This window comes from Geotrypetes seraphini, chromosome 2, assembly GCF_902459505.1.
Source record: "Geotrypetes seraphini chromosome 2, aGeoSer1.1, whole genome shotgun sequence".
NCBI classification, from domain to species: Eukaryota; Metazoa; Chordata; class Amphibia; order Gymnophiona; family Dermophiidae; genus Geotrypetes; species Geotrypetes seraphini.
This window is the reverse complement of record NC_047085.1, coordinates 412,731,955-412,755,930: the sequence shown is the minus strand read 5'-3', so window position 1 is coordinate 412,755,930 and position 23,976 is coordinate 412,731,955. Positions and strand designations below refer to the sequence as shown.

Below are 23,976 nucleotides of genomic sequence, written 5' to 3'. Positions count from 1 at the left end.
GCCTACATTTAACACATATGTCAGTATCCCACAAGCCCGCCCTCCTACCCCGCACCCTAGTGAAGTATGTGCGATGTAAGATCTTAAACTGTATCTCCTGTAGGGAAACATTGCGCGCCCCACGAGAGACATTAGCAAAGCATGCCACCAACGTCTCAACCCCGACCTGCTCCCCGAGTTCATCCGTCCACTGAGAAGCGAGACCGAGAAGTCGGGGGTCCGGCCGTTCCTCTCGCGCCAATCTATACCAAGTAGAGAGGGAATTCATTAAGGCTGGGAAAGAGAGAAAGACGCGGTCAACCTTCAAGAGGTCGCCACCAGCGGGGGCATCTCTACGGCAGGACTCATAATAATGGCGTAATTGCAAATAAGCAAAAAACGGCATTTCGGGGAGAGACCAGTGACGGCGGAGGTCAACAAAAGAGGGGAACGCCCCCTCCCCAGAGGACACCGCCGTAATATGTCCCAGGCAAAAGTTGGAACCAAATCTAGCCTCCAGTCCACGGGCCGCACCCACCCCCGGAGGGAACTCAGGGCTCCCCCGCACAGAGCGAAAAGCCCAATTGTCCCGCAATCCTCCCCCTATTCGACGCCGCCACCAGAGCAGCGCACGGCGCATCGGGTCCAGCCATATAGAGTTACAACCCAACCTAGGGCGACGCCACCCACGGATATCAAGACAAGCCAGCGCACGGTGTGGGGTCACCCAGGAATCAAACAATCCCGGAGGAGCAAATCGTGAACCCCTCGAGTGTAGGTCATGCACCCATCGCAGCAGGGCCGCGACATTGTATAGCCGAAGATCTGGGAGCGCTAACCCCCCCCGAGCTCTGCTCTGCGTAAGTCTCCAAAACCCCACGCGGGCCCTCCGATTCCGCCAGATAAAGGAGCCAACAAAGGACCTGTAGGCTCCCTCCTCCGACGCTCGCAACCACAGGGGAATCATCTGTAAGGGATAAAGAATCTTGGGCAACAAAACCATCTTCACCAAGGCAATACGACCGAAGAGCGACAAAGGAAGATCACCCCATCTGTGGCAAGCATCCCGAAGCTGGGCAAGCCGTTCTACAATATTACGACGATATACCGTGGCCCAATCTGCGCTCAGAAAAATTCCCAGATATTTGAGTTCACCCGTCGCCCAACGGAAAGGGAAAGAAGGTAAAGTTCTCGATAAACAGGGCGCAGTGACCGAGATTGCCTCCGACTTACTGAAATTAATACACAGGCCGGAAAAAGCCCCGAAGGAATCGATAAAGGAAGTGATGCGGGGGATAGAATCCCGGGCATTACTGACAAAAAGTAGCATGTCGTCCGCAAACATGGTAATCTTGCAGACCTCCGCCCCCACCCGGATGCCCTCCACGCCCGGGGCATCACGTATCTTAGCCGCCAGCGGTTCAAGCGAAAGTATAAACAGCAACGGCGATAAGGGGCAGCCTTGCCGGGTGCCCCTCCTCAGCGGGAAGGAGACCGTACGCTGGCGATTGATGAGAAGCTGGGCGGTAGGAGCCGTATACAGACGAATCACCCAGTCAAGGAAAGAGCCTGTAATGCCAAAACGACTTAGGACCCAGAAAAGATAAGGCCAAACTACCTTATCGAAGGCTTTTTCAGCGTCCAAGCTAGCCAACAGATCATCCCCCGATCGACCTCTGCCCTCCCTCAGCGCCACCAACGCCTTAATTATGTTAGCCGAAGAGAAGCGACCCGGCACAAAGCCTACCTGATTTGGATGAACAAGCAAGGGGACAACCTGTGCTAGGCGCCTAGCCAGGATAGCCGTGAGGAGTTTCATATCCTGATTTAGTAGGGAAATGGGTCTATACGAGCCCACCAAGGCGGGATCCTTGCCCGGCTTAGGGAGCACCACAACATGGGCATGATTCTGCTCTGGGAGAAGTCTATCCGAGTCCTGCATATCTCCAAACATAGCGCACAATGCTGGGCCCACGTGATGTTGTAGGATCTTATAAAACTCGGGACCCATACCATCCGGTCCCGCAGCCTTAGCAAGCTTCAGACGACCAACAGCCGCGGAGATCTCTTGACAAGTGATAGGGGCATTAAGTAAGGTTCGATGAGCTTCCGAGGCGATCGGGAGATTCAAGTCGCGAAAGAAATTATCACGTTGCTCCGTGTCGTACCCGCCCTCGTTATAAAGATCACTATAGAATCGCACGAATTGGTTCTGAATAGCCGCCTCCGTCCGGTGCGACACATTCGAGGAGTCCCGAATAGTGGAGATGCGGGTGGTGCGCCGGTGCGGACGAACCAGATTGGCCAGAAGCCTCCCCGCCCGATTACCCCACCTGTAAAGTTGAAACTTGTACACGTCAAGATGAGTTAAGGCCCGAGCAGAGAGGATATCGTCAATTTGTTTGCGTAGCCCAAGATAGGATTGACGAGCTTCCTCTGAGCTGTGCCTCAAGTGATATAACCGGCATTCCCTCATCTGTTTTGCCAAGGACGTGAGTTCCGCATCCCGGAGCCTGCGCTTGCGGATAGAGTAAGCTATTATGCATCCGCGAAGATAAGCCTTTGCCGCTTCCCAGAATACAGTATCGGAGACCCCAGACCCTTCATTCGTCAGCTTGTACTTAGACCATTCCTCGGTAAGGTAGGTATGAAATTCCCCGTCAAGATACAGAGATGGATTGAGGCGCCAAATACGGTCACCCTGAGATCCACTCCCCCACTTAAGAGTCATAGTTACAGCAGCGTGGTCACTAAAGGGGACATCAAGTATGCGGGTGCGCGTCACCCTCCCGATAGAACGAGAGGGGAGTAAGAAATAGTCCAGTCGAGAATGGCAGTGGTGAACCCCTGAGAAGAAGGTAAAATCCACCTCTCCAGGATGATACACCCTCCACACATCCTGGAGATCCAACTCTCCCATTAGGAAGTTCACCCCCCGCCGCTCATTGTCCGCCGTCACTGGTCTCGGGGGCTTACAGTCAATGGAAGGGTCGCTAGTTACATTGAAGTCCCCTCCCACCAGGAGTTCGTAGTTCGGCAATGCTATCAAAGAGGCCCCCAGAGAGGAAAAGAAAGAGGGAGTGTATACATTAGGCGCGTAAACATTGCAAAGCACCACAGGTTTATCATTCAACGTCCCCACCCAGATGACGAAACGGCCCTGAGGGTCCCTAATGACTCTATGTGTTACCATCGACAATGCTTTATGGAAGAGTATAGCCACCCCCCGTTGCCGAGAGGAGTAGGAGGACGCCACTACTTCTCCCACCCAATCTCGCTGCAGTTTCTGATGTTCGCATGCCGTGAGGTGAGTCTCCTGTAGAAAAGCTACCATGACCTTTTCCTTCTTCAAAAAAGACAGAACTTTCGTGCGCTTTACTGGCGAGTTGATGCCCGCCACATTCAGCGTAAGACACATCAAGTCAGCCATATCCATGAGAAGAACTGAGCATCAGCACAACGTCCCAACTGTTCCACCCAAGATCCCCTAGGGTCTCCCAGCTAAACCCCTGAGGACAGACAATAAAACCCCACGATCCCCACTGAACTAGGGATACACCCCCCCCCAACCCTACCCCTCCTCCCCTCCCTCTACGCAGAGCACTCAACCATACACACCCAAGCACACCCCACACAAACATAGAACAACCTACCACACCATCTAGTCCCCACTCTTCCTCCCGCTTACGACCCCCCCTCGTACCCACCCAGCATCCCAACCGTTTCCATTCCCCCACTAAAAACATATACCTAAAGGCCCCCCCCAACCCCCTCACACAAAGAGACCCATACAACTGCAAAAATCAACCCCACCCCTAATGGCAAGACCTCCCCTCATGAACAAATCTAAAGACAGCAATGAAGTCAAAAACAGAGCAAATAGCAGATAACAGAGAATAAAGAATGGGGGGTATAGATCGGAGCATCAAATACCCAAAGTCCAGAGTCCAGAATCCCTGCATGCATATGCCGAATCATCGGTCCAGTCCAAGGATCTGACTAAGCATAACAGAAACAAATGCCAGAACCGAGAAAGCTGCCAAAGCAGCGCAGTGATAATATCCCTCAATAGCGTCCATCCATCAGGGCCTCCCAGGACCAAGCAGAAAAGAATAAGAGTCCACGAAAGGCCCCAGTGGTTCCCCCCAGAAGGGGACACAAAGCTCGAGCTCAGTAGTAGCCGACCCCTGTTGCAGGTATCAGCGGCCATAGACGCAAAGTCAAAAGAGATTTATAGAGCAACTAAGCAAATGAGGTAAACTGAGGTACTGAGTTAAGGGTTCGGAGGTGTAAGTGCCAGGGATCTGATAAAGGTCTGCAGTGCCTCCGCATCCTCGTAGGTCTTCGGTCCCCCGGCCTCAAAGACCCGGACCCGTGCAGGGTACTGCACCACGAAGCGGAGGCCTCTGTTGCGGAGCTCAGTGCAGTGAGGTGCCAAGGCTCGCCGGCGGGCAGCCACCTCGGCAGAGTAGTCGTTAAACAGCAGAATTTTAGCACCGTCCCGTTCCAACGTGCCCTTTTTGCGATAGAACGCCATGACTTGTGCCTTGTCAGCAAAATTCAGATATCTGGCAATGACAGGTCGCGGTCTGCCTTCTCCCTCGCGACGCTGGCCCAGGCGATGCACCCTTTCCACCAAGGCGCGTGATCCTGCCGGGGTGAAGCCCACTGCATCAGGTAGCCACCTCTCCACCAGATCGCGCAGTTCGGCGTCGCGGATATTTTCCGCCAGGCCCACCAGTCGGATATTATTACGACGTCCGCGGTTTTCTTGGTCTTCCAGGCGCTCGTGTAGGGTAGCGCACGTAGCCTGCAGGTCCCGAACCTGCGCCTCCAGCACTCCGGAGCGGTCTTCCTGGGCGGTGATGCGAGACTCCGCTTGCTGAAGGCGTTGGCCATGCCGCTCCAGGCAGTCCCGCACGTCCTCCACAGTTGCCTGTAGTTTGGTGAGTCTCCCATCAATTGCTGCCGATATAGTTCGAGTCAGCTCCTGTACCGCATCGTCCTGAAGCAGCACTTTCGGCGGGGTCGCAGTTCCGGCCGCCATCTTAGGTGCGCCGTGCTCACGCTGGACTCGTGCCGGCCGCGGGGTCCTAACTGGCATAACTTGCCTGGAAACCCGCGCAGAAAACCGCCGAAGCAGCCGTCAGCCTCCCACTGCTTTCCGCTTGATATCGCGCCAAAGAAGGTGAGGGGAGCAGAGCTGAAAAGCTTTAAAAAGCGGAGATTGGAGCGTGAGAGGGTCGGAGCACGAGCCAGGAGCCGCCGCTCAGCTCAGCGTCATCACGTGACCCCCTTCCAAGATTTCTAGCAGTCTTTGATACTGCCATGCAAATGTAATACAACGAGATCGTTAATATTGAAATGATAACTCCAAGCTATTCTCTATAATTGCCAAGTGATTCTCTAACCTCATAGTGCCACATTTGCATCCAGAATTTACCGACAGGTCTGAGCTGTCATTGCCTTACTTTCTGATCAGTGCCTGAGCGCTGACTGGTTCAGGCACCGACAGGAAAGTAAGGCTTGACAGCTCAGACCCATCTCTCCACGCAAATTTAAATAATAAACAAAATGAACCCTAATTGAAGTTCGGCAGGAGAGATGCCCATTCTCTCCTGCTGCATCACCAACAATAATCCCACATACCCCCGGCAGCAGAAGAAATGTCCAATCTCTCCTGCCACCACGCAACCCCCCCTCAACCACACACACACACACATGCCTCTGACAACCCTCAACCTCTCCCCCTTACCTTACTTAGATGGCTGGCTGAAGGGATGCTTATTCCCTCCGGCCAGTTGGCCTGCCTCTTCAAAATGGCGGGTCTTCCCTGTGCATCCTGGGATACATCGGGGAGGGGCCTGAGGCTCTGACTGGCCCAGGTTGTTTAAGGCCCCTCCTACAGGTGGGGTCTTATGTGTCTGGGCCAATCAGAGCCTTAGTCTTCTCCTTGGTGCATCTGAGAAGGGGCCTAGTACATCTTTTAGGTTCACCAAGATTTCTTTCAATTCCTTCACCTCATCACCCTTGAAAACCATTTCCGGTTCAGGTAGATTTTTTTACATCTTCTTCCGTAAAGACCGAAGCAAAGAATTCATTCAGTCTCTCCGCTATGGCTTTATCCTCCCTGAGCGCACCTTTTATTCCTTGATCATCCAAAGGTCCCACAGATTCCCTCACAGGTTTTCTGCTTTTGATGTACCTAAAAAAATTGTTACTATGAGTTTTCGCCTCTTTGGCAAGTTGTTCTTCATATTCTTGTTTAGCTTTCTTTATCAATGCTTTGTATCTAACTTGCCAGTGCTTATGTCTCTTATTTTTTTCTTTGGGATCCTTTTTCCATTCTTTAAAGGATGTTTTCTTGGCGATAATAGCTTCTTTCACTTCACCTTTAAACCATGCTGGCTCTTGTTTTTCTCTTCTTTCCACCTTTGTTAATATGTGGAATACATCTGGTCTGAATTTCCACTATAGTATTTTTGAACGACATCCACCCCTGGTTTACATTTCTGACCTTTGCCACAGACCCTTTTAGCTTCTTTTTAACCATTTTCCTCATTTTATTGTAGTCACCCTTGTGAAAATTAAATGCAGCTACAGTAGATTTCTTTTGCGACATCACTCCAGTTATCAGCTCAAATTTGATGTTTGATTACTGTTTCCCAGCAGGCCCAACAGTTACCTCCCGTACTATTCCCTGCATTCCACTAAGGGCCAAATCTAAAATAACTCCCCCTTTTGTTGATTCCCAGACCAATTGCTCCAAGAAGCATTCATTTTTGACATCTAGGAATTTTACCTCCTTAGCACTCCCTGATGCAGAATTTATCCAGTCAATGTTGGGGTAGTTGAAATCACCCCAAATATCTTAGAGCACAAGTAAGTTTGAATAACAGTATAATCTATAATCCTTACTTAGTAAAAAGCTTCTTGCTGCCTTATTTATATATCTTAGGGATTGTATTTCATGTCTTTCCCAATAATCTCAAAACTCAGAGCAAGCACAAACATCATACACCCAAAAGTGGGAGAAAAAAGGCCTCATATGGCCAAAAAAAAGTCAATCAGATATGTGAAAAATGTCTCACTGTAGAAATATTCCCTGCCAAATATAATGGCACTTAGTAGCAAAACTAATGTCACTTAGCTTTTGTTGATGACTTGCCTTTCTCCATTAATACTGCAACAGCTACACTCGCGGTGCTTCTTTTATCCGCTTATCCGCGGATGAAAGAAGCACCGCGAGTGTAGCTATTGCAGTACTAATTCCACAATGCTATCTGTGTTGCTCAGAATGTTTATTTTGTTTGATTCAATTCCCTCTTTAACATATAGCACAACCCCTCCCCTCCAATTTGATCAACTCTATCATTTCGATATAATTTGTACCCAGATAACACAATGTCCCATTGATTGTCCTCCTTCCACCAGGTCTCCGAGATGCCTACTCTATCTACCTCATCATTCAGTGCTATATACTCTAACTCCCCTATTTAATTTGTTTAGATGTCTAGCATTTGTATACAGACACTTCAAATTGAGTTTTTCCTTGTATCCACAGGCTGCTGAGAAGAAGACAGGGATAACTTGACATCTTTACTCTTCTTCCCTCTTAAGGACTCTTGGTTTTCTTTCATCATTTTTTAAACTTCTTTATTGGGACTTTTTGTTTTTAATAGTTTTTAAAAGTTTTTATAGTTACAGTTTGGGGACGTATTGTCACCTCATACTTGTATTTTAGTTAAAGTTTGTTTTCTGTTTTTACAAATTTGTACACCGCCTAGAAGGCTAATTGGGCGGTATAAGAAATTTTAAATAAACGTGAAACTTGAAATGTTCTAATTCCAACAGTATTCTTCTAGTAAAAAAATGTTTCTTCAGCCTTCATTCACATGCTGAGGAAAGTCAGATCCTGTTTTCATCAGCAACATTTCTCTGTCCTTGTTCAATCTACCGTGTTTCCCCGATAATAAGACAGTGTCTTATATTAAGTTGGATCTAAAAAACACACTAGGGCTTACTTTTGGGGATGTCTTATTTTTTTCATGTACAACAATCATCTGTCCCCTTCCTCTCCTCCACCCCAATTCTTCCTCTTTCCTTTCTTCCCCCCATGTGCAACATCTTTCCTCCTCCTCACCCATCCCCTTGTGCAGCATCTTTCTATTCCTCCCTCCCTCCTGTGCAGCAGAACCCCACCAACCCTCCCACCGTGAGACTGACATACCTCTGCTCCAAGGCCTCCTAAAGCACCAGGGGTGGGGGGTTGCTTAATCGACGAGTCCAATTTTTTCAGCAAATTAGGCAGCACTAGTGTCAAGGATGGAGTCAGGGAGTGTTGGGGGACATTCGGGGGTCAATCTTAACTAGGGCTTATTTTTGGCGTAGGGCTATATTAGGAGCAACTTTAAAAATCATGCTAGGGCTTATTTTCAGGATAGGTCTTATTTTCGGGGAAACAGGGTATATCCTTTCATGATTAGATTATTATAATTCAATCTATTTAAGTTTAACCAAGCCTGCAGAGACTCCAGTTAATTCAGAATACCGCAGCTAGGTTGATTTTTAGTAAGGGTAAATTTGAGCATGTATCTCCGCTGCTGGCTAAACTTCATTGGCTTCCGATATTTTCCCGGATACACTTTAAATGTGCCTGCTTAATTTTTAAGATTCTGTTTGGCATATGCTCTCTACTTATTCCTCTTTCCTGGAATTCTCAAAGACTGGGTCTGGTTAGGATTATACAAAAACTTAAACTTTTCCTTCCCTTAAAGGCATTGCTTCTATTGGTAAACTAGGGACATCTTATTCATTTAAACTAACAGAAATATAGAACGATATTCCCCTAAGGTTGAAAATTACTGTATATTTTTTCTCCCAAAAAGTGGGTAGGAAAAAAAGGTGCTTCATATGGAGCAAATACCCCCCCCACGCCGTTACCTTATTTAGACCGCCCCTGCTATTGGTTTTTTGCTACCGCCGCAAGTAGAGGAAGGGAAAGGCCAGGTGAGTGCAGCAATTGCATGCCACCGGCCCAGAAGCCTTACCCCCGACGTCAATTCTGACGTCGGGGAGAAGGTTGGGGCCGGCAGTGTGCAATTGCTGCATCTGCCTGGCCCTTCCCAGCAATTTGTTCAGTTCGTCTCTCGCTCTCAGGCCGCAACGAGGCCATGGCTTGCGGTGCTGTGCTGATGAGTTTGACCTGCTGCTGAGCCAGGAGTCTCCCCCCCCACTTTGTCAACATGTCCTCACAGTGGCAGTAACGGGAGGTAATTAAATCCAGCGGGCGGGCAGGCTTAGGGGGCGGGGGCGGAAGAGGACAGAGGTTGGAAGGCAGTGAGGGGAACATAGGAGGGAGGGAGGAAGGAACAATTGTTGGGCCTGAGGGAAGAAATAAATAAATAAATCAACAGATAACGAGGGGGGAAGGGCAAAGGTTGGAAGCAGTGAGGGGAACATAGGAGACAGGGATGGAAGAAGGGACAATTGTTGGGCCTGGGGGGGGAGGGGGGGGAGGAAAAGGACAAAGGCTGGAAGGCATTGAGGGGGACATAGGAAGGAGGGAGGGAGGAAGGAAAGAAAGAAAGAAAGAAAGAAATCACCAGACAACAAAGGTAGGAAAACTGATTTTATTTTCAATTTAGTGATCAAAAGGTGTCAGTTTTGAGAATTTATATCTGCTGTCTATATTTTGCACTATATTTGTCTTTTTCTATAGTTGTTACTGAGGTGACATTGCATATTTTAAAAAGTCATCTGCCTTGACATCTGTACCCTGTCCCAGCCTACCACTAGACCACCAGAGGGGTGGGGTTGGGTGCAGATCCTGGCAGGGAGAATTTGGTTCAGAATGTTTTTTTTCTTGTTTTCCTCCTTGAAATCTAGGGTGCATCTTATGGAGCAAAAAATACCATACGTTCACTTCAATCCTTCTGCAAAAACTTAAACGTGGTTATTCTCAAAATTGTTCTTCCAATGCTGAAATTTTAGGGCTGCCAGTCGGACCGAAGTCTGACTGATCCTCAACACCTGCGGACTCGCACACATGAAAGGGGGGAGGCAAAATACAGCGAGCCCGGCTGAACCCCCTTGTCTGACAGCCTACCCCATGTCTGATAGCCTACGCTGAAGCCTTTGCAACCCAACAGGCAAGCAAAGCTACTAGGGGACTGGACCCCAAGCTCCACAAAAGTTTCTGCAGACTGGTTAATAGGTACCACAGAGGGACTGACCTGTCAGCTGCAGATCATGATGATAAATGATGGGTGTCACCACTTACAAATACCAGGAGCAAAACCTTATCCCTCTAAACAGCCAGTATGTACTCTATATATTACCTTAAAATATGCACTTCTTGTTTTTCAAACATCTAGAGCATGAAAGAAACACTTTGGAAAACACAACTTGGTCACTTACCATGCAATGAGGACTGTAAATCATTCATATTTTGGTCTAAAAGCTCTGAGGGAAGGAAGCCTGATGGAGTCATCGTCTCCTGGTCACTAGCTACATTATTTGTGGCATGGTCATTGAGCAGGTCATCTCCAAAGACTGCTGTCCATTCTTTGCTAAAGTCTCCTTCATCCAAACTGGATGCATTAAGAATATCATTCAACATCATCTCATCTTTATCACAACTTTCAGGTTCTAGTGGGTCTCCAAGAAGGTCCTTTGGCACTGATAAGAAAGGATGCAACAAATTACAAATCTGTATAACATACTGGGCAAACATAGCCAGAATACCGATATGAAACTCCCCCAAAACAAAACAATACTACAGATTAAGCACAGTTACTTACCGTAACAGGTGTTATCCAGGGACAGCAGGCAGATATTCTTTATGCATGGGTGACGTCACCGACGGAGCCCTCGGTACGGACCTTTTTACTAGAAAGTTCTAGTTGGCCGCACCGCGCGTGCGCGAGTGCCTTCCCGCCCGACGGAGGAGAGCGTGGTCCCCAGTTAGTATAAGCCAGCTAAGAAGCCAACCCGGGGAGGAGGGTGGGACGTAAGAATATCTGCCTGCTGTCCCTGGATAACACCTGTTACGGTAAGTAACTGTGCTTTATCCCAGGACAAGCAGGCAGCATATTCTTTACGCATGGGTGACCTCCAAGCTAACAAAGAGGGAGGAGGGATGGTTGGCCATTAGGAAATTAAATTCTGAAGTACAGATTGGCCGAAGTGCCCATCCCGTCTGGAGAAAGCATCCAGACAGTAGTGAGTAGTGAATGTGTGAACTGAGGACCAGGTGGCCGCCTTGCAGATTTCCTCAATGGGCGTGGAACGGAGGAAAGCAACAGAAGCGGCCATAGCTCTTACCCTGTGGGCCGTGACAGCACCGTCTAGTGACAGACCGGCCCGAGCGTAACAGAACGCGATGCAAGCTGCAAGCCAGTTGGATAGCGTTCGTTTAGAGACCGGTCGACCCAAACGGTTCGGGTCGAAGGTCAGGAAGAGCTGAGGGGACAAGCGGTGAGCCCTTGTACGATCAAGATAGTAAGCCAGGGCGCGCTTGCAGTCAAGACTGTGCAATGCCTGTTCCCCGGGATGCGAATGGGGTTTCGGGAAGAAAACAGGCAACACAATGGACTGGTTGAGGTGAAAAGCTGAGACCACCTTGGGGAGGAACTTAGGATGGGTGCGCAGAACCACCTTGTCATGGTGAAAAATAGTGAACGGTGGATCGGCAACCAGTGCATGAAGCTCACTGACCCTCCTGGCAGAGGTGATGGCAATGAGGAAAAGCACCTTCCATGTCAGAAATTTGAGCGAAGTTGTGGCAAGCGGCTCAAAAGGAGGTTTCATGAGGGCAGACAAAACCACATTCAGGTCCCAGACGACTGGAGGGGGCTTCAGAGGTGGTTTGATGTTGAAGAGGCCCCTCATGAATCGGGAAACCAGAGGATGAGCCGTGAGGGGTTTTCCTAGGACAGGCTCATGAAATGCCGTGATGGCACTGAGATGAACTCTGATTGAGGTAGACTTGAGGCCTGCGTTGGACAGGGAGAGCAAGTAGTCCAGAACAGTTTCCACCGCTAAAGAGGTGGGATTGTGATGATGACGGAGGCACCAAGAGGAGAACCTGGTCCACTTCTGATGGTAACATTGGAGGGTGGCCGGTTTCCTGGAGGCGTCCAAGACGAGACGGACAGGCTGAGATAGATTTCCTGGAGAGGTCAGCCCGAGAGAAACCAAGCTGTCAGGTGGAGCGAAGACAGATTTGGATGTAGTAGAGATTGATGCTGCTGTGTAAGTAGAGTAGGAAACACAGGTAGAGGAATGGGCTCCCTGGAGCTGAGCTGAAGCAGGAGGGAGAACCAATGTTGACGAGGCCACCGGGGAGCTATGAGGATCATGGTGGCTCCGTCCCTGCGGAGTTTGGATAAAGTCCGCAACATTAGAGGTAGAGGAGGAAAGGCATAGAGGAACCGATCCGTCCAATCGAGAAGGAATGCATCCGGGGCCAGACGGTGAGGAGAGAAGAGTCTGGAGCAGAACTGGGGCAGCTGATGGTTGTGAGGGGCTGCAAATAGGTCCACTTGCGGAGTGCCCCAGCGAGCAAAAATCGAGAGGAGCGTGGGAGGATCCAAGGTCCACTCGTGAGGTTGCAGGATGCGACTGAGATTGTCGGCCAGGGAGTTCTGTTCGCCCTGGATATAGACAGCCTTGAGGAAGAGACTGCGGGCTGTGGCCCAGGTCCAGATGCGAAGAGCCTCCAGACAAAGGAGGCGAGATCCGGTGCCGCCCTGTTTGTTTATGTAGTACATGGCGACTTGGTTGTCCGTGCACAGGAGCAGAACCTGAGGACAAAGAAGGTGCTGGAAGGCCTTGAGAGCGTAGAACATGGCTCGTAGCTCTAGGAAATTGATGTGATGTCGACGCTCCTGTGGGGTCCAAAGACCTTGGGTGCGTAGGTCTCCCAGGTGAGCTCCCCATGCATAAGGGGAGGCATCCGTGGTGATGATCATGGAATGCGGGGGCAGATGAAAAAGAAGGCCCCTGGAAAGATTTGAGGAGTTCAACCACCATTGTAGAGATCGCTGAAGAGACGATGTCACAGAGATGGGATGAGAAAGAAGATTCGAGGTCTGGGACCACTGGTTGGCCAGAGTCCATTGAGGTGTCCTGAGGTGGAGTCGTGCCAGGGGAAGCACATGCACCGTCGAGGCCATGTGTCCCAGGAGGACCATCATCTGTCTGGCAGAAATGGAGTGATGAAGGAGCACCTGACGACACAGGCGGAGCAGATTCCGCTGTCGGTCGGAGGGGAGAAACGCCCGCATGAGTGTGGTGTCGAGAACTGCTCCAATGAACTGAAGGCGCTGTGTGGGAAGCAGATGCGACTTGGGGTAGTTGATCTCGAACCCCAGAAGATGGAGGAGAGAGATGGTTTGATGAGTGGCTTGTAACACAAGCGGAGACGTAGGTGCTTTCACCAACCAATCGTCCAAATAGGGAAACACCTGGAGGTTGTGAGACCTGAGGAAGGCCGCCGCCACAATGAGGCATTTGGTGAACACCCTGGGTGATGAAGCGAGGCCAAAAGGTAGCACTTTGTACTGATAATGGCGATGGTGCACCTGGAATCGTAGGTAGCGACGTGAGGATGGATTGATTGGGATGTGAGTGTAGGCCTCCTTGAGGTCCATGGAACATAGCCAGTCGTTCTGAGAGAGATGAGGGTAAAGCGTGGCAAGGGAGAGCATTCTGAACTTCTCCTTGACTAGACACTTGTTGAGGTCCCTGAGATCGAGAATGGGACGTAGGTCTCCTGTCTTCTTTGGAACTAGAAAGTAACGGGAGTAGAATCCCCGGCCCCTTTGTTCCAGAGGTACTTCTTCGATGGCATTGAGAAGAAGGAGGGATTGGACCTCCCTCAGGAGGAGGGGGGTTTGAGTTGAAAGAGAAGCAGACTCTACGGGAGGATTGTCTGGTGGAAGAGTCTGGAAGTTGAGAGAGTAGCCGTGGCGGATGATGTTGAGGACCCACTGGTCCGATGTGATGACCTCCCAACGGCTGATGAAGATGTGGAGCCTGCCTCCGATTGGCTGAGGAAGAGGCAATGAGGGTGGAAGACTGGCTAAGCCCTGGAGAGAGGAGTCAAAAGGGCTGAGATGGTTTGGCAGGAGGAAGAGGCTTGGCAGGTTGATTAGACTGGGCACGAGCCTGGGTGTGCTGGTGTTGGCGGGCCCGCCTAGGTTGCTGTGAAGGTGGATTGAGCGGCCTAGCGGAGAACCTGCGCTGATATGAGGTCTGTGGTCTGTAAGGACGAGCAGGTGGAGCCTTTTTCTTAGGTTTTATGAGAGTGTCCCATCTGGTCTCATGTGCAGAGAGTTTCTGCGTGGTGGTATCCAGGGACTCACCGAATAATTCATCACCAAGACATGGGGCGTTGGCTAATCGGTCTTGATGGTTGACGTCCAGATCAGAGACCCTGAGCCGAGCCAGGCCAGGCGGCGCATAGCCACAGCGATGGCAGATGCACGGGAGGTGAGCTCAAAAGAGTCATAGATAGAGCGCACCATAAATTTTCTTAGTTGAAGCAGGCTGGAGACGTGCTGCTGGAAAAGTGGAACCTTATGCTCTGGCATGTATTTTTGCATGGCGGAGAGTTGCATTACCAGATGTTTCAGGTAGAATGAAAAATGGAACGAGTAGTTGTTTGCCCTGTTGGCAAGCATGGCATTCTGGTAGAGCCGCTTGCCAAACTTGTCCATAGTTTTGCCCTCTCTGCCAGGAGGGGTGGAGGCATAAACACTGGAGCCCTGAGTCTTTTTTAAAGTGGACTCTACCAGGAGAGACTCATGAGGCAGTTGGGGTTTATCAAATCCTGGGATTGGTATAACCCTATAGAGGCTGTCCAGTTTACGGGGGGCCCCAGGGACAGTCAGCGGGTTCTCCCAATTTTTATAAAAAGTTTCCCGTAGGATATCATGCACGGGCAACTTTAGGAACTCTTTGGGAGGCTGATCGAAATCCAATGCCTCCAGGAAAGCTTGTGACTTCTTAGAGTCAGATTCCAGTGGCAAAGACAAAGCACCCGACAACTCCCTGAGGAATTTAGAGAAGGAAGATTGTTCAGGTCTCGATGTGGTATCGGGTGCCGAAGGCTCTTCGTCCGACGACGATGCATCCTCCTCGGTACCGGTAGGGGATTGTTCCCATAGGTCCGGGTCTCTGACATCGGTATGTGCGTGTCGAGAGACCGGAGTGGAAGGCTCGGTATGGTGAGATTTAGATAAAGACTTGCCTGAGCGTACCGAGACGTTACCGGGTGATGCAGACCTGTGTCTGTCTCGGTCCCGGGAAGTACGGTGCCGGTCAGGGTCGTGGGAAGACCGGTGCCCTGCTCGGTCCTGAGGAGGATCGGTCGACGTCAAGGCCATAGTCTCGGCATGGGAATGGAGATGTGGTGCCGAGAGAATGGGCATGGAAGAGTCCATAGGTACCGATGGAGTGGATACCGGTTGGACGGTGCGGGGCTCGGGCCGGTCTGGTACCGAGAGCAGCGGTGCCAAGATAGAGGGTAAGAGCTGCTGAAGTTGCTGGTGGAGTTGTTCCTGCAACTTGTCCTGGAGGATGGCCGCAATGCGGTCATCCAGGGGAGGCACCGGAACCACTTTTTTCTTCTTTGGTTCCATGGGTGCCGCTCTACACTCCGGCGATGAGGAGGCCGATGACGAGGCACTCACCGATATCGGAGTGGAGCGTTTTTTGGCTCGGCGTGGAGCCAAAAGGACTGGTGTCGTCCCCGAGGAGGGAGGGCGCTCAAGGGTGGAAGGCTTCTTAGCCGGCTTACCTGGCGCCGGAGGCGCCGATGTCGTCTCAGGCGTCGTCGAAGTGGTCGGTGCCGATTTCGACGGTGCCGCAGATGAAGAGGTCGAATCCATAGTCGGGCCGGTGCCGAAAAGTAGATTTTGTTGGATTTGACGATTCTTCAAAGTGCGTTTTTTAAGAGTGGCACAGCGGGTGCAGGAGTCCGCCCGATGCTCCGGTCCCAAGCACTGCAAGCACCAGTTGTGTGGGTCAGTGAGGGAGATCGGGCGTGCACACCGCTGGCACTTCTTAAAACCGGGCTGCGGGGGCATGAATGGGAACACGGCCTCCGCAAAATCAAACCCCGAGGCCTGGATCGTGACAACAGGCCCCGCCGGGGCAGGAACGAAAAATAAAGCAAAAAGAAAAGATTTTTTTTTTTTTTTTTTTGTAAATTGAAAGAAAAAAGCACCCGAAGGTGAAAAAACCGAAAAAATAACGCGAGCGGGAAGGCAAAAGGAGGATTTCAACGACGTTGAAAAACACACGTCTTCTTCGCTCCGCGGAAACGAAGAAACTGGGGACCACGCTCTCCTCCGTCGGGCGGGAAGGCACTCGCGCACGCGCGGTGCGGCCAACTAGAACTTTCTAGTAAAAAGGTCCGTACCGAGGGCTCCGTCGGTGACGTCACCCATGCGTAAAGAATATGCTGCCTGCTTGTCCTGGGATAAAATTAAGATTACCGCAAATTTTTCTGGATCTTCAAGCACCTGAAATTCACAGCCTCCCAAACTGTATTTTAGCCCCCTTGTTCTTTGGACATGGACTTACAATTCTTATTACAGGTCTAAGATTAGGGTTAAGTAAATCTGTTGTGGACCACTGGCTTCGATCTTTGTCTGACTTATTGAATTGTATCTTACTTAAAGATGCGACCTATGAGTCAGACAGTTAAGGGGTGAGGCTCACTAAACGAAGTGAGATTAATAGCATGGAATTTTGAGGAGGGGGAGGCCGTGCCCTCTCAAATGTTCCAGGTGATGGTACTGATTTGCTTCCCTTCCCCCACAGATAATATGGCTTCTCTAAACCTTGCTCCACCAAACTAAGAGCTAGACGCACTAGAAATGGTTGTTAAAACTGTGTGGGTCACTGTGGGCCAATATTTTGGCAATTTCTAAACGGCAATCAATGTTCAAAAGGCTTCCCATGCAAATGAGTTTTGTGGAGGGCAGCTGTAATCCCATCCGATTAATCGTTTAGAAATTGGCTCTCACACATGTGCAAAGCTGACAGGGGAAACCCGAACAGCTGAGCAGCAGGGGAAGCCCCAAAGCAGCCTCCTGCCACTCAGATGTTTGGGTCTTTTGTTTTAATGGCACAGATGTGTGCGTGTCGAGTTTACGGCATGGAGGGTTCGCAGTGGCAGAAGTGAGTGGACATCCTCCTGCCTCTATTTTAGTTTTGGGGGTCGTCGGGGAGGAGCTGGCTCAACTTTTTATGGGGCAGATATTGTGCATGTGTTACATACACACATCTATGCCCATAGAAAGAAAATGAAAAAAGTGTGGCAAGTTGTTTTTTTCAGGTCAGTATTACCGGTCAGCAAAATTTTGTGCATCACTGCAAAGTTAGGCCATCGATCAGCTGGCTCTTAATATTAATGACCTCATTTTAATAGTAATGAGGTCATTTGCATAGAAGAGTTGGAAAATATACAAATGAGTTGGAAAATGTACGAATGAATAGAAAACAATGTGGTGAGCCATCTTGTATAATGGGTTGGCAAATTTGGTAGGTCGCTAATTTGGTCAGTCGAACTGATTTAGCAACTATCAGAACGTAATCAGAGTGCTTAATCCATCTAGGCCCAAGTAGGGAACTACACTGATGATTTAATATTGCTGCACCACAAATGATTAGGGCATGGAAGATCGTGTTTTTCATGCCCTGAAAGAACAAGAAAATAAAACTGGCTGATCTAGCAAAGGGGAACAGAAGACATGTTAAGCATCCCTTAGCAATATAAACAAGGATGGCTGTGTTCATTGCAGCAAGAGAAAAAAAAGGAACCAGTAGGGTTATGATTATAAGCAGGGTTTAATTTGTAGACAAAAAGGAAGCAGACCTGTGGAGCTGGGAGAAGGAGGAGCAGGCTGGCAAGGGGTAAGAAAACAGAAGAAGAGGGGCTGTTCTATTCCAGGCTGGCCATTTCATCTACTCTTTCTTTCCTGTTCCCCGCATGCTTCTTGAAAGGGAGGGGCCTGGAACAGAACACCCCAGTTGCTCTGAAGTCAGAAAGAAGTGGCAGAACTGCATTCCAAGCTGTTCCCTCAGAAATCAAGGCCTGCTTGTGAGATGCCTCAGAAATACTAGTATTTTTTCCACAAGTCAGTCAGAAAATGAGAGTCTGGTGAGCATTACTAGCAAATTTACAAAGATGGATCAAAATTGAAATTTCATTAAGATACTTGAGACTTGTTTTTCCATGAAATCAGGTCACAGGGACCTGGATCTAATCAGAGCAACTTTGGTTAGAGTTAGTCATGGATAAAATAACCCCAAAGAACTTAAAACCCCTAACCCCTGCTAATTTTCCGGATATAAGATAAATTGGAGTAAATCAGAGGTTCTTCCATTGAATGTACACTGTGTAAAAATTTGATCCATTCCCATTCCTTTAGAAGGAAGAGGGTATAAAATATTTGGGTATTATGATTCAAAGAACTTTGGAAGACACATTGACAGTAAATGAAAAATCCCTATTATTGAAAGTCAAAGAATTGTGTGAGCATTGGAATCCATTACATCTGTCTTGGTGGGGGAGAGTCCAAACCATCAAAATGATAATTTTGCCTGTGGTTTTTGTACCAAATGAGTATGTTACCGGTTTATTTTCAAAGTTCCTTTTACAAAGGGGGGGGGGGGTGGCTTGGTCGCGCATGAAACGGTCAGGTAGCGGGTGAGCTCCGTGCTGACAGACTGTTTAAAGATTAATAAGTCGCTTGAAAGTTTGTTTTTTTTTTGGTTGGAGAAGGGGTAAAGGTAGAATGGCGTCAGGGAAACAAGCAAAAAATAATTCAACGTTTGGAAAAAAGAGCGAAGCCAGAGCCAGAAACCCCTCTGAAGATGCCATTATCAAAAGGAGCTGACAGTGAGGTTATGAAAGAATTGAAAGAAATAAAGGAGATTGTGCTGGCAAGTGCTAAGAAATTAAATGATCTGACGGATGAAGTGGAATACCTAAATAAAAGAATGGAACTGATGGAAATTAAAGCAAACCAATTTGAAAAAAGAATGGAAGAAACGGAAATAGAATTATTTCAAACTAAACAGGATCGGGTGAAAATAGAGGCGCTTACCTGGGAGCTGGAGGACTGTTCAAATCGTGAGAGGAGGAGCAATTTGAGGATCTTGGGTATACCGGAAGGGGTAGAGAAGGGTAATCCTATCTCCTTCCTTGAGAACTTTATACCTAAAATATTGCCTATAAAAACGAAGTTCCCTCTAGAGATTGAGAAGGCACATAGAATACCAGTGAGAAGGTCAAATAAGCCAATGGATCCGCGGCCATTAATATTTAAATTAAGGCATCAACAGGTGATTGAGATTTTTCAACTGGCAAAACAAAATAAGAATTTAAAGTGCCAAGATGCCCGTATTCATATAGTGCCTGATTTTGCCAAAAACGTGGCAAAAAAAGAGGAAAAAATTTTTGGAACTCAGGCTGCAATTAAGAGCTATGGGGGCCAATGACGGGCTTCTATACCCTGCAATCATGAAGGTTACTATTGAAAATAAAACATCCACATTCGATGATCCAGGAAAATTGCAGGAATTTATACATCAGAGGGAACAGCCAATGTCTCCATAAGTCCTCCACCAGATGTTTGAACAAAGAACACACCAAGAGATGTTTGGTTTTTTTTTCTTTTGAAACAGATGTTTTGATTTATTTCTAAAAGTTGTTATAAGAAAAATCAAATATAGAATCTTTGCTGCTGTGGAAGTCTAATGAGAAACGGAAAAGAATGTTATGGTCTCAGTTTAAACTGTATTATATTAACGGATCCTAGTATGAAAAAAAGATGATCTTTTTAAAATCTGATTTGAATCATAATTTCGCCAGATGGAAAGGTAATGGCTCTAACAAGAGTTAAAGATATTATAATATGGGGCAAACACTAACAGTACTGAGATTGATGCGAAAGATTGACAGCCTGCTCGCTTGCCTCAGTCAGAGCTTGTAAATTACAAGCGCGTGCGAGAATACTGCCTCAAGGTGCTGTAAAAGCAGAAAAGGAACTTTAAGCAATATACAGGGCAGAGATTTCCTTTTAATAGATGGGAAACTTTGCTAGGCTGCTGTCTAGGGGGAGAGAGTCAGTGTCCTTATATGAAACGAATGGGAGGTGACAAAAACTGATCCTTAACTAAATGCTGACCCAAAAATGGCATCGAGAGAAACAAAATGTGCAGCGGATGATTTAGTAGGTGATATTGACCCCCTCATGAATATGTTTAATTCCTGTATTATGATGGATCAGCACATATGGACAGCTGATATTGAAGGAAGTAGGACCTATGCCAAGACTTTTGAAAAAGCGGGCCTGAACACCAGAACTAAGTGGAGCAAATCATCAAAAGACTAAAAGATCTCAGAGGAGTGGTCAAAAAGACGCTTTATGAATACTAAAGGTGATGAAAATATTCACACAGTCAATGAACCCAAGCTGAAAGAATTAATTAGTGAGGCAATGGGAAAACTATATACAGGCTGAAGTAGGAATGACTAGGTTGTAACAGATATAAGACTCAGGCTGCGAGATTCCTGCTCCACTTTGGCCATTCATCTCCTGGATTAGAACAGAACGATGGTGAACCGGGCAGCAGTAGGAATTGATGTTATTTTTCCCGGACACGCACATATAGAGAGCCTAGCCCATAAGGTGGAGTCAGTGGATACTCAGCTATGCTGTTGCAGTATACAGAGATTCTGAGAGAAAATCGGAAAGGATTAATGTTTTATAATTGGGAAGTGGTACTCTAGCTGTTAACCTGCTAACGGAATTACGATTTAACAGTATTGGGATGAGTTTGCTTTGCTTATTTAAAGATACTTTGTACACTTTGTGTGTATGTTTACCCGATTCTAGATAAATATTTGTTACTTGTTTAGATTACAGATAGAATCACTACTGAATTTAATAATTTAAGTTATAAAATATGAGTTTCTTGAGGATAAATGGATTTGATAAAATATAAAAATTTATGGAATAAGAGAAATAAGTATATTAAGCTCAAGGTCTACGGTATCTATATGGATTCTGAGTGGATGAAATTCTGTGTGTAATTTAATAGATAATTAAACAGAATTGAAATATGTCTTGAAATGTAGAATGACTATCAAAGGTTATTTTAAAGATAATACACAATATTATGAGAGGATGATGAGTTTATGGTGAAATATATAAACCTGAATCTATGCAGATACAGGATACTCTTACATTAATTTATCCTTCATTTAACTCATGATATTAATTTAATACATCTTAAGTTTAGTTATACAAGTATTTTTACCAGAAAAAGGAAAAGAGGCGTGTTATAATTGATATATAAGATGAAATTTAATTTCTGAAGGCCTTTACTAAATGATAGATTTCAATATACAGTGGTACCTTGGTTTACGAGCATAATTCGTTCCAGAAGCATGCTCGTAAACCAATTTACTCGTATATCAAAATGAGTTTCCCCATAGAAAGTAAGGGAAATTCGCTTGATTCGTTTCCCCCCCCCCCCCGAGGCCTGTGGCACTGCTTTACCCCCCCCCCGAGAACCGGCATTGCTCCCCCCACTCACGAAAGCCCCCCCCACGTGATCTGCCACCCCCCTGTGATCCAGCATCCCCCCACTCACGTCTCTCCCGCCGCAATCTGACATCCTCTCCGTACCCATCACCCACCCAAACACATCACTTACCCCCCATCTGGCACCCGGCACCAACGCACAGGACATGCCGGTGCACGAAGATCTGTCCTCCTGTTCGCTGGGCCTTGAGCATCTGCGCATGCTCAAGGCCTTAGTTCCTGCTCTCTCCAGATTCTTGGAGATCTCGAGAATCTCGGAAAGAACAGGAACTAAGGCCTTGAGCATGCGCAGATGCTCAAGGCCCAGCGAACAGGAGGACAGATCTTCGGGCACCGGCATGCCCTGTGCGTTGGTGCCGGGTGCCAGATGGGGGGGGGGCAAGTGATGTGTTCGGGTGGGTGATGGGTAAGGGGAGGATGTCAGATCGCGGCAGGGAGGGGGTGCCGGATCGCGGGGGGAGGCGTTCATACATCGAGGCAAGCTCGTTTTGCGAGGTGCCGATTTTGCAAATGTTTTGCTCGTTTTGCAAAACACTCACAAACCGGTGCACTCGTAAACCGAGGTACCACTGTATATTTATTTATGATTACATTTAGAATTTGAAATCTGTGAGATATTTACTGAATGATTTTAAGAGTTTATAGTCTATTTAAGATATACCATGAGATTTTGTTCACATAGAATAATATTTTCATAAAATTATAATAATTTATAAGAAGTTGATAATAACTGAATTAATATACCGTATTTGCCGGCGTATAAGACGACTTTTCAGTACCTTAAAATCCTCCCCAAAGTCAGGGGTCGTCTTATACGCCGGGTACTGTTTACATGCAGTGGCGTACCAAGGGGGGGGCGGAGGGGGCGGTGCGCCCCGGGTGCCAGCCCTAAGGGGGTGCTCCCGGCCTTGCCGTTCAATCCCCCCCCACCCCCGAAGGACCGCTCACCCCACTGACCTTCCTGCACCAACTGTGAAGCAGTCCGCAGCAGGATCGCGAAGTCAGCGTCAGCGATCCCGCCCCTCCTCTGACGTCAGAGGAGGGGCGGGACCGTGGCGCAGGAAGCAGCGCAGGGATCGCTGACGCTGACTTCGCGATCCTGCTGTGGCTGCTTCATAGGTGGTGCGGGGAGGCCAGGGGGGCGAGCGGTCCTTCGAGGTGGGTTGGGGCATCAGGCCTTCAGGGTGGGGCGGGCGGGCAGGCAGGCAGGCTTTCAAGGGGGAGGGGGTGACAGGCAGGCAGGCCTTCAAGGGGGGACAGGCCTTCGGGGGGGTGCAGACCTTCAAGGGGTGCAGGCCTTCAAGGGGGGGGCAGGCAGGCCTTCAGGGGGGGTGCAGGCCTTCGGGGGGGTGTAGGCCTTTGGGGGGTGCAGACCTTCAAGGGGGTGCAGGCCTTCAAGGGGGGGGACAGGCCTTCAAGGGGGGAAAGGCAGGCAGGCAGGCCTTCAAGGGGGAGACAGGCCTATAAGGGGGGGACAGGCCTACAAGGGGGTGGGACAGGCCTTCAAGGGGGGGACAGGCCTTCGGGGGGGGGTGCAGACTTTCAAGGGAGTGCAGGCCTTCAAGGGGGGGTGCAGGCCTTCAAGGGGGGGTGCAGGCCTTCAAGGGGGAGACAGGCCTTCAAGGGGGGGAAAGGCAGGCAGGCAGGACTTCAAGGGGGGACAGGCCTACAAGGGGGGGGACAGGCCTTCGGGGGGTGCAGGCCTTCGGGGGGTGCAGACCTTCAAGGGGGGGACAGGCAGGCAGAAGGTTGTGCAGAAGGTGTGCGGAAGAAGGGGTAGTCTTATACGGCGAGTATATAACAAACTCTATATTTTAACTGTAAAAGTTGGGGGGTCGTCTTATATGCCCAGTCGTCTTATACGCCGGCAAATACGGTAATACAATACATTAAAGGAAAGTAATATTTAATGACAATAAGAAGTAAGAGAAATTGAAATATAGATTGATTTAAATTGGAGGTTATGAGTTTATTTATAGATCTAATTAAATTTAATTAGAGTAATTATATTATTAAAATGTATAATTTATTTGGTTAGAAATTCAAAATATATATTAATTTAATGAATTAGGAAAAGATATATAATTCATGAAAATGGTTAAGATTTTGATGTATCATTATAAATGTTTCAGTGACTTATAATTTAAAAGATTATTTATGGATAGTCTGTCAGGGAACCTTCGAAGCCTGATCCGAAATGTGTATCACCAAGTTTTCACTTTTAGTAATAAATTGGGGTGGGAAGGTGGGAGAAAGGATGGGAAGGAATGGGGTTGGGAGGGGGAAATTTAGTATTCAAAATTTTAATAGATGGAAAATGGTGTTTGTTCATACTAATTTCAATAAATCTAATTGCTTTGGTCAGATT

At 48.2% G+C, this 23,976-nt stretch overlaps 1 protein-coding gene across 6 annotated transcripts in view; it reads right to left on the bottom strand.

The window, feature by feature from the left end:
- ICA1 (islet cell autoantigen 1) overlaps positions 1-23,976 on the bottom strand; it is a 311,620-nt gene that overhangs the window by 37,000 nt on the left and 250,644 nt on the right. For all 6 annotated transcript variants that reach the window (XM_033931013.1, XM_033931014.1, XM_033931016.1 and 3 more), the window contains one exon: positions 10,399-10,659. In XM_033931013.1, coding sequence (XP_033786904.1) covers positions 10,399-10,659 — 261 coding nt within the window. The remainder of the gene's footprint in view (positions 1-10,398; positions 10,660-23,976) is intronic.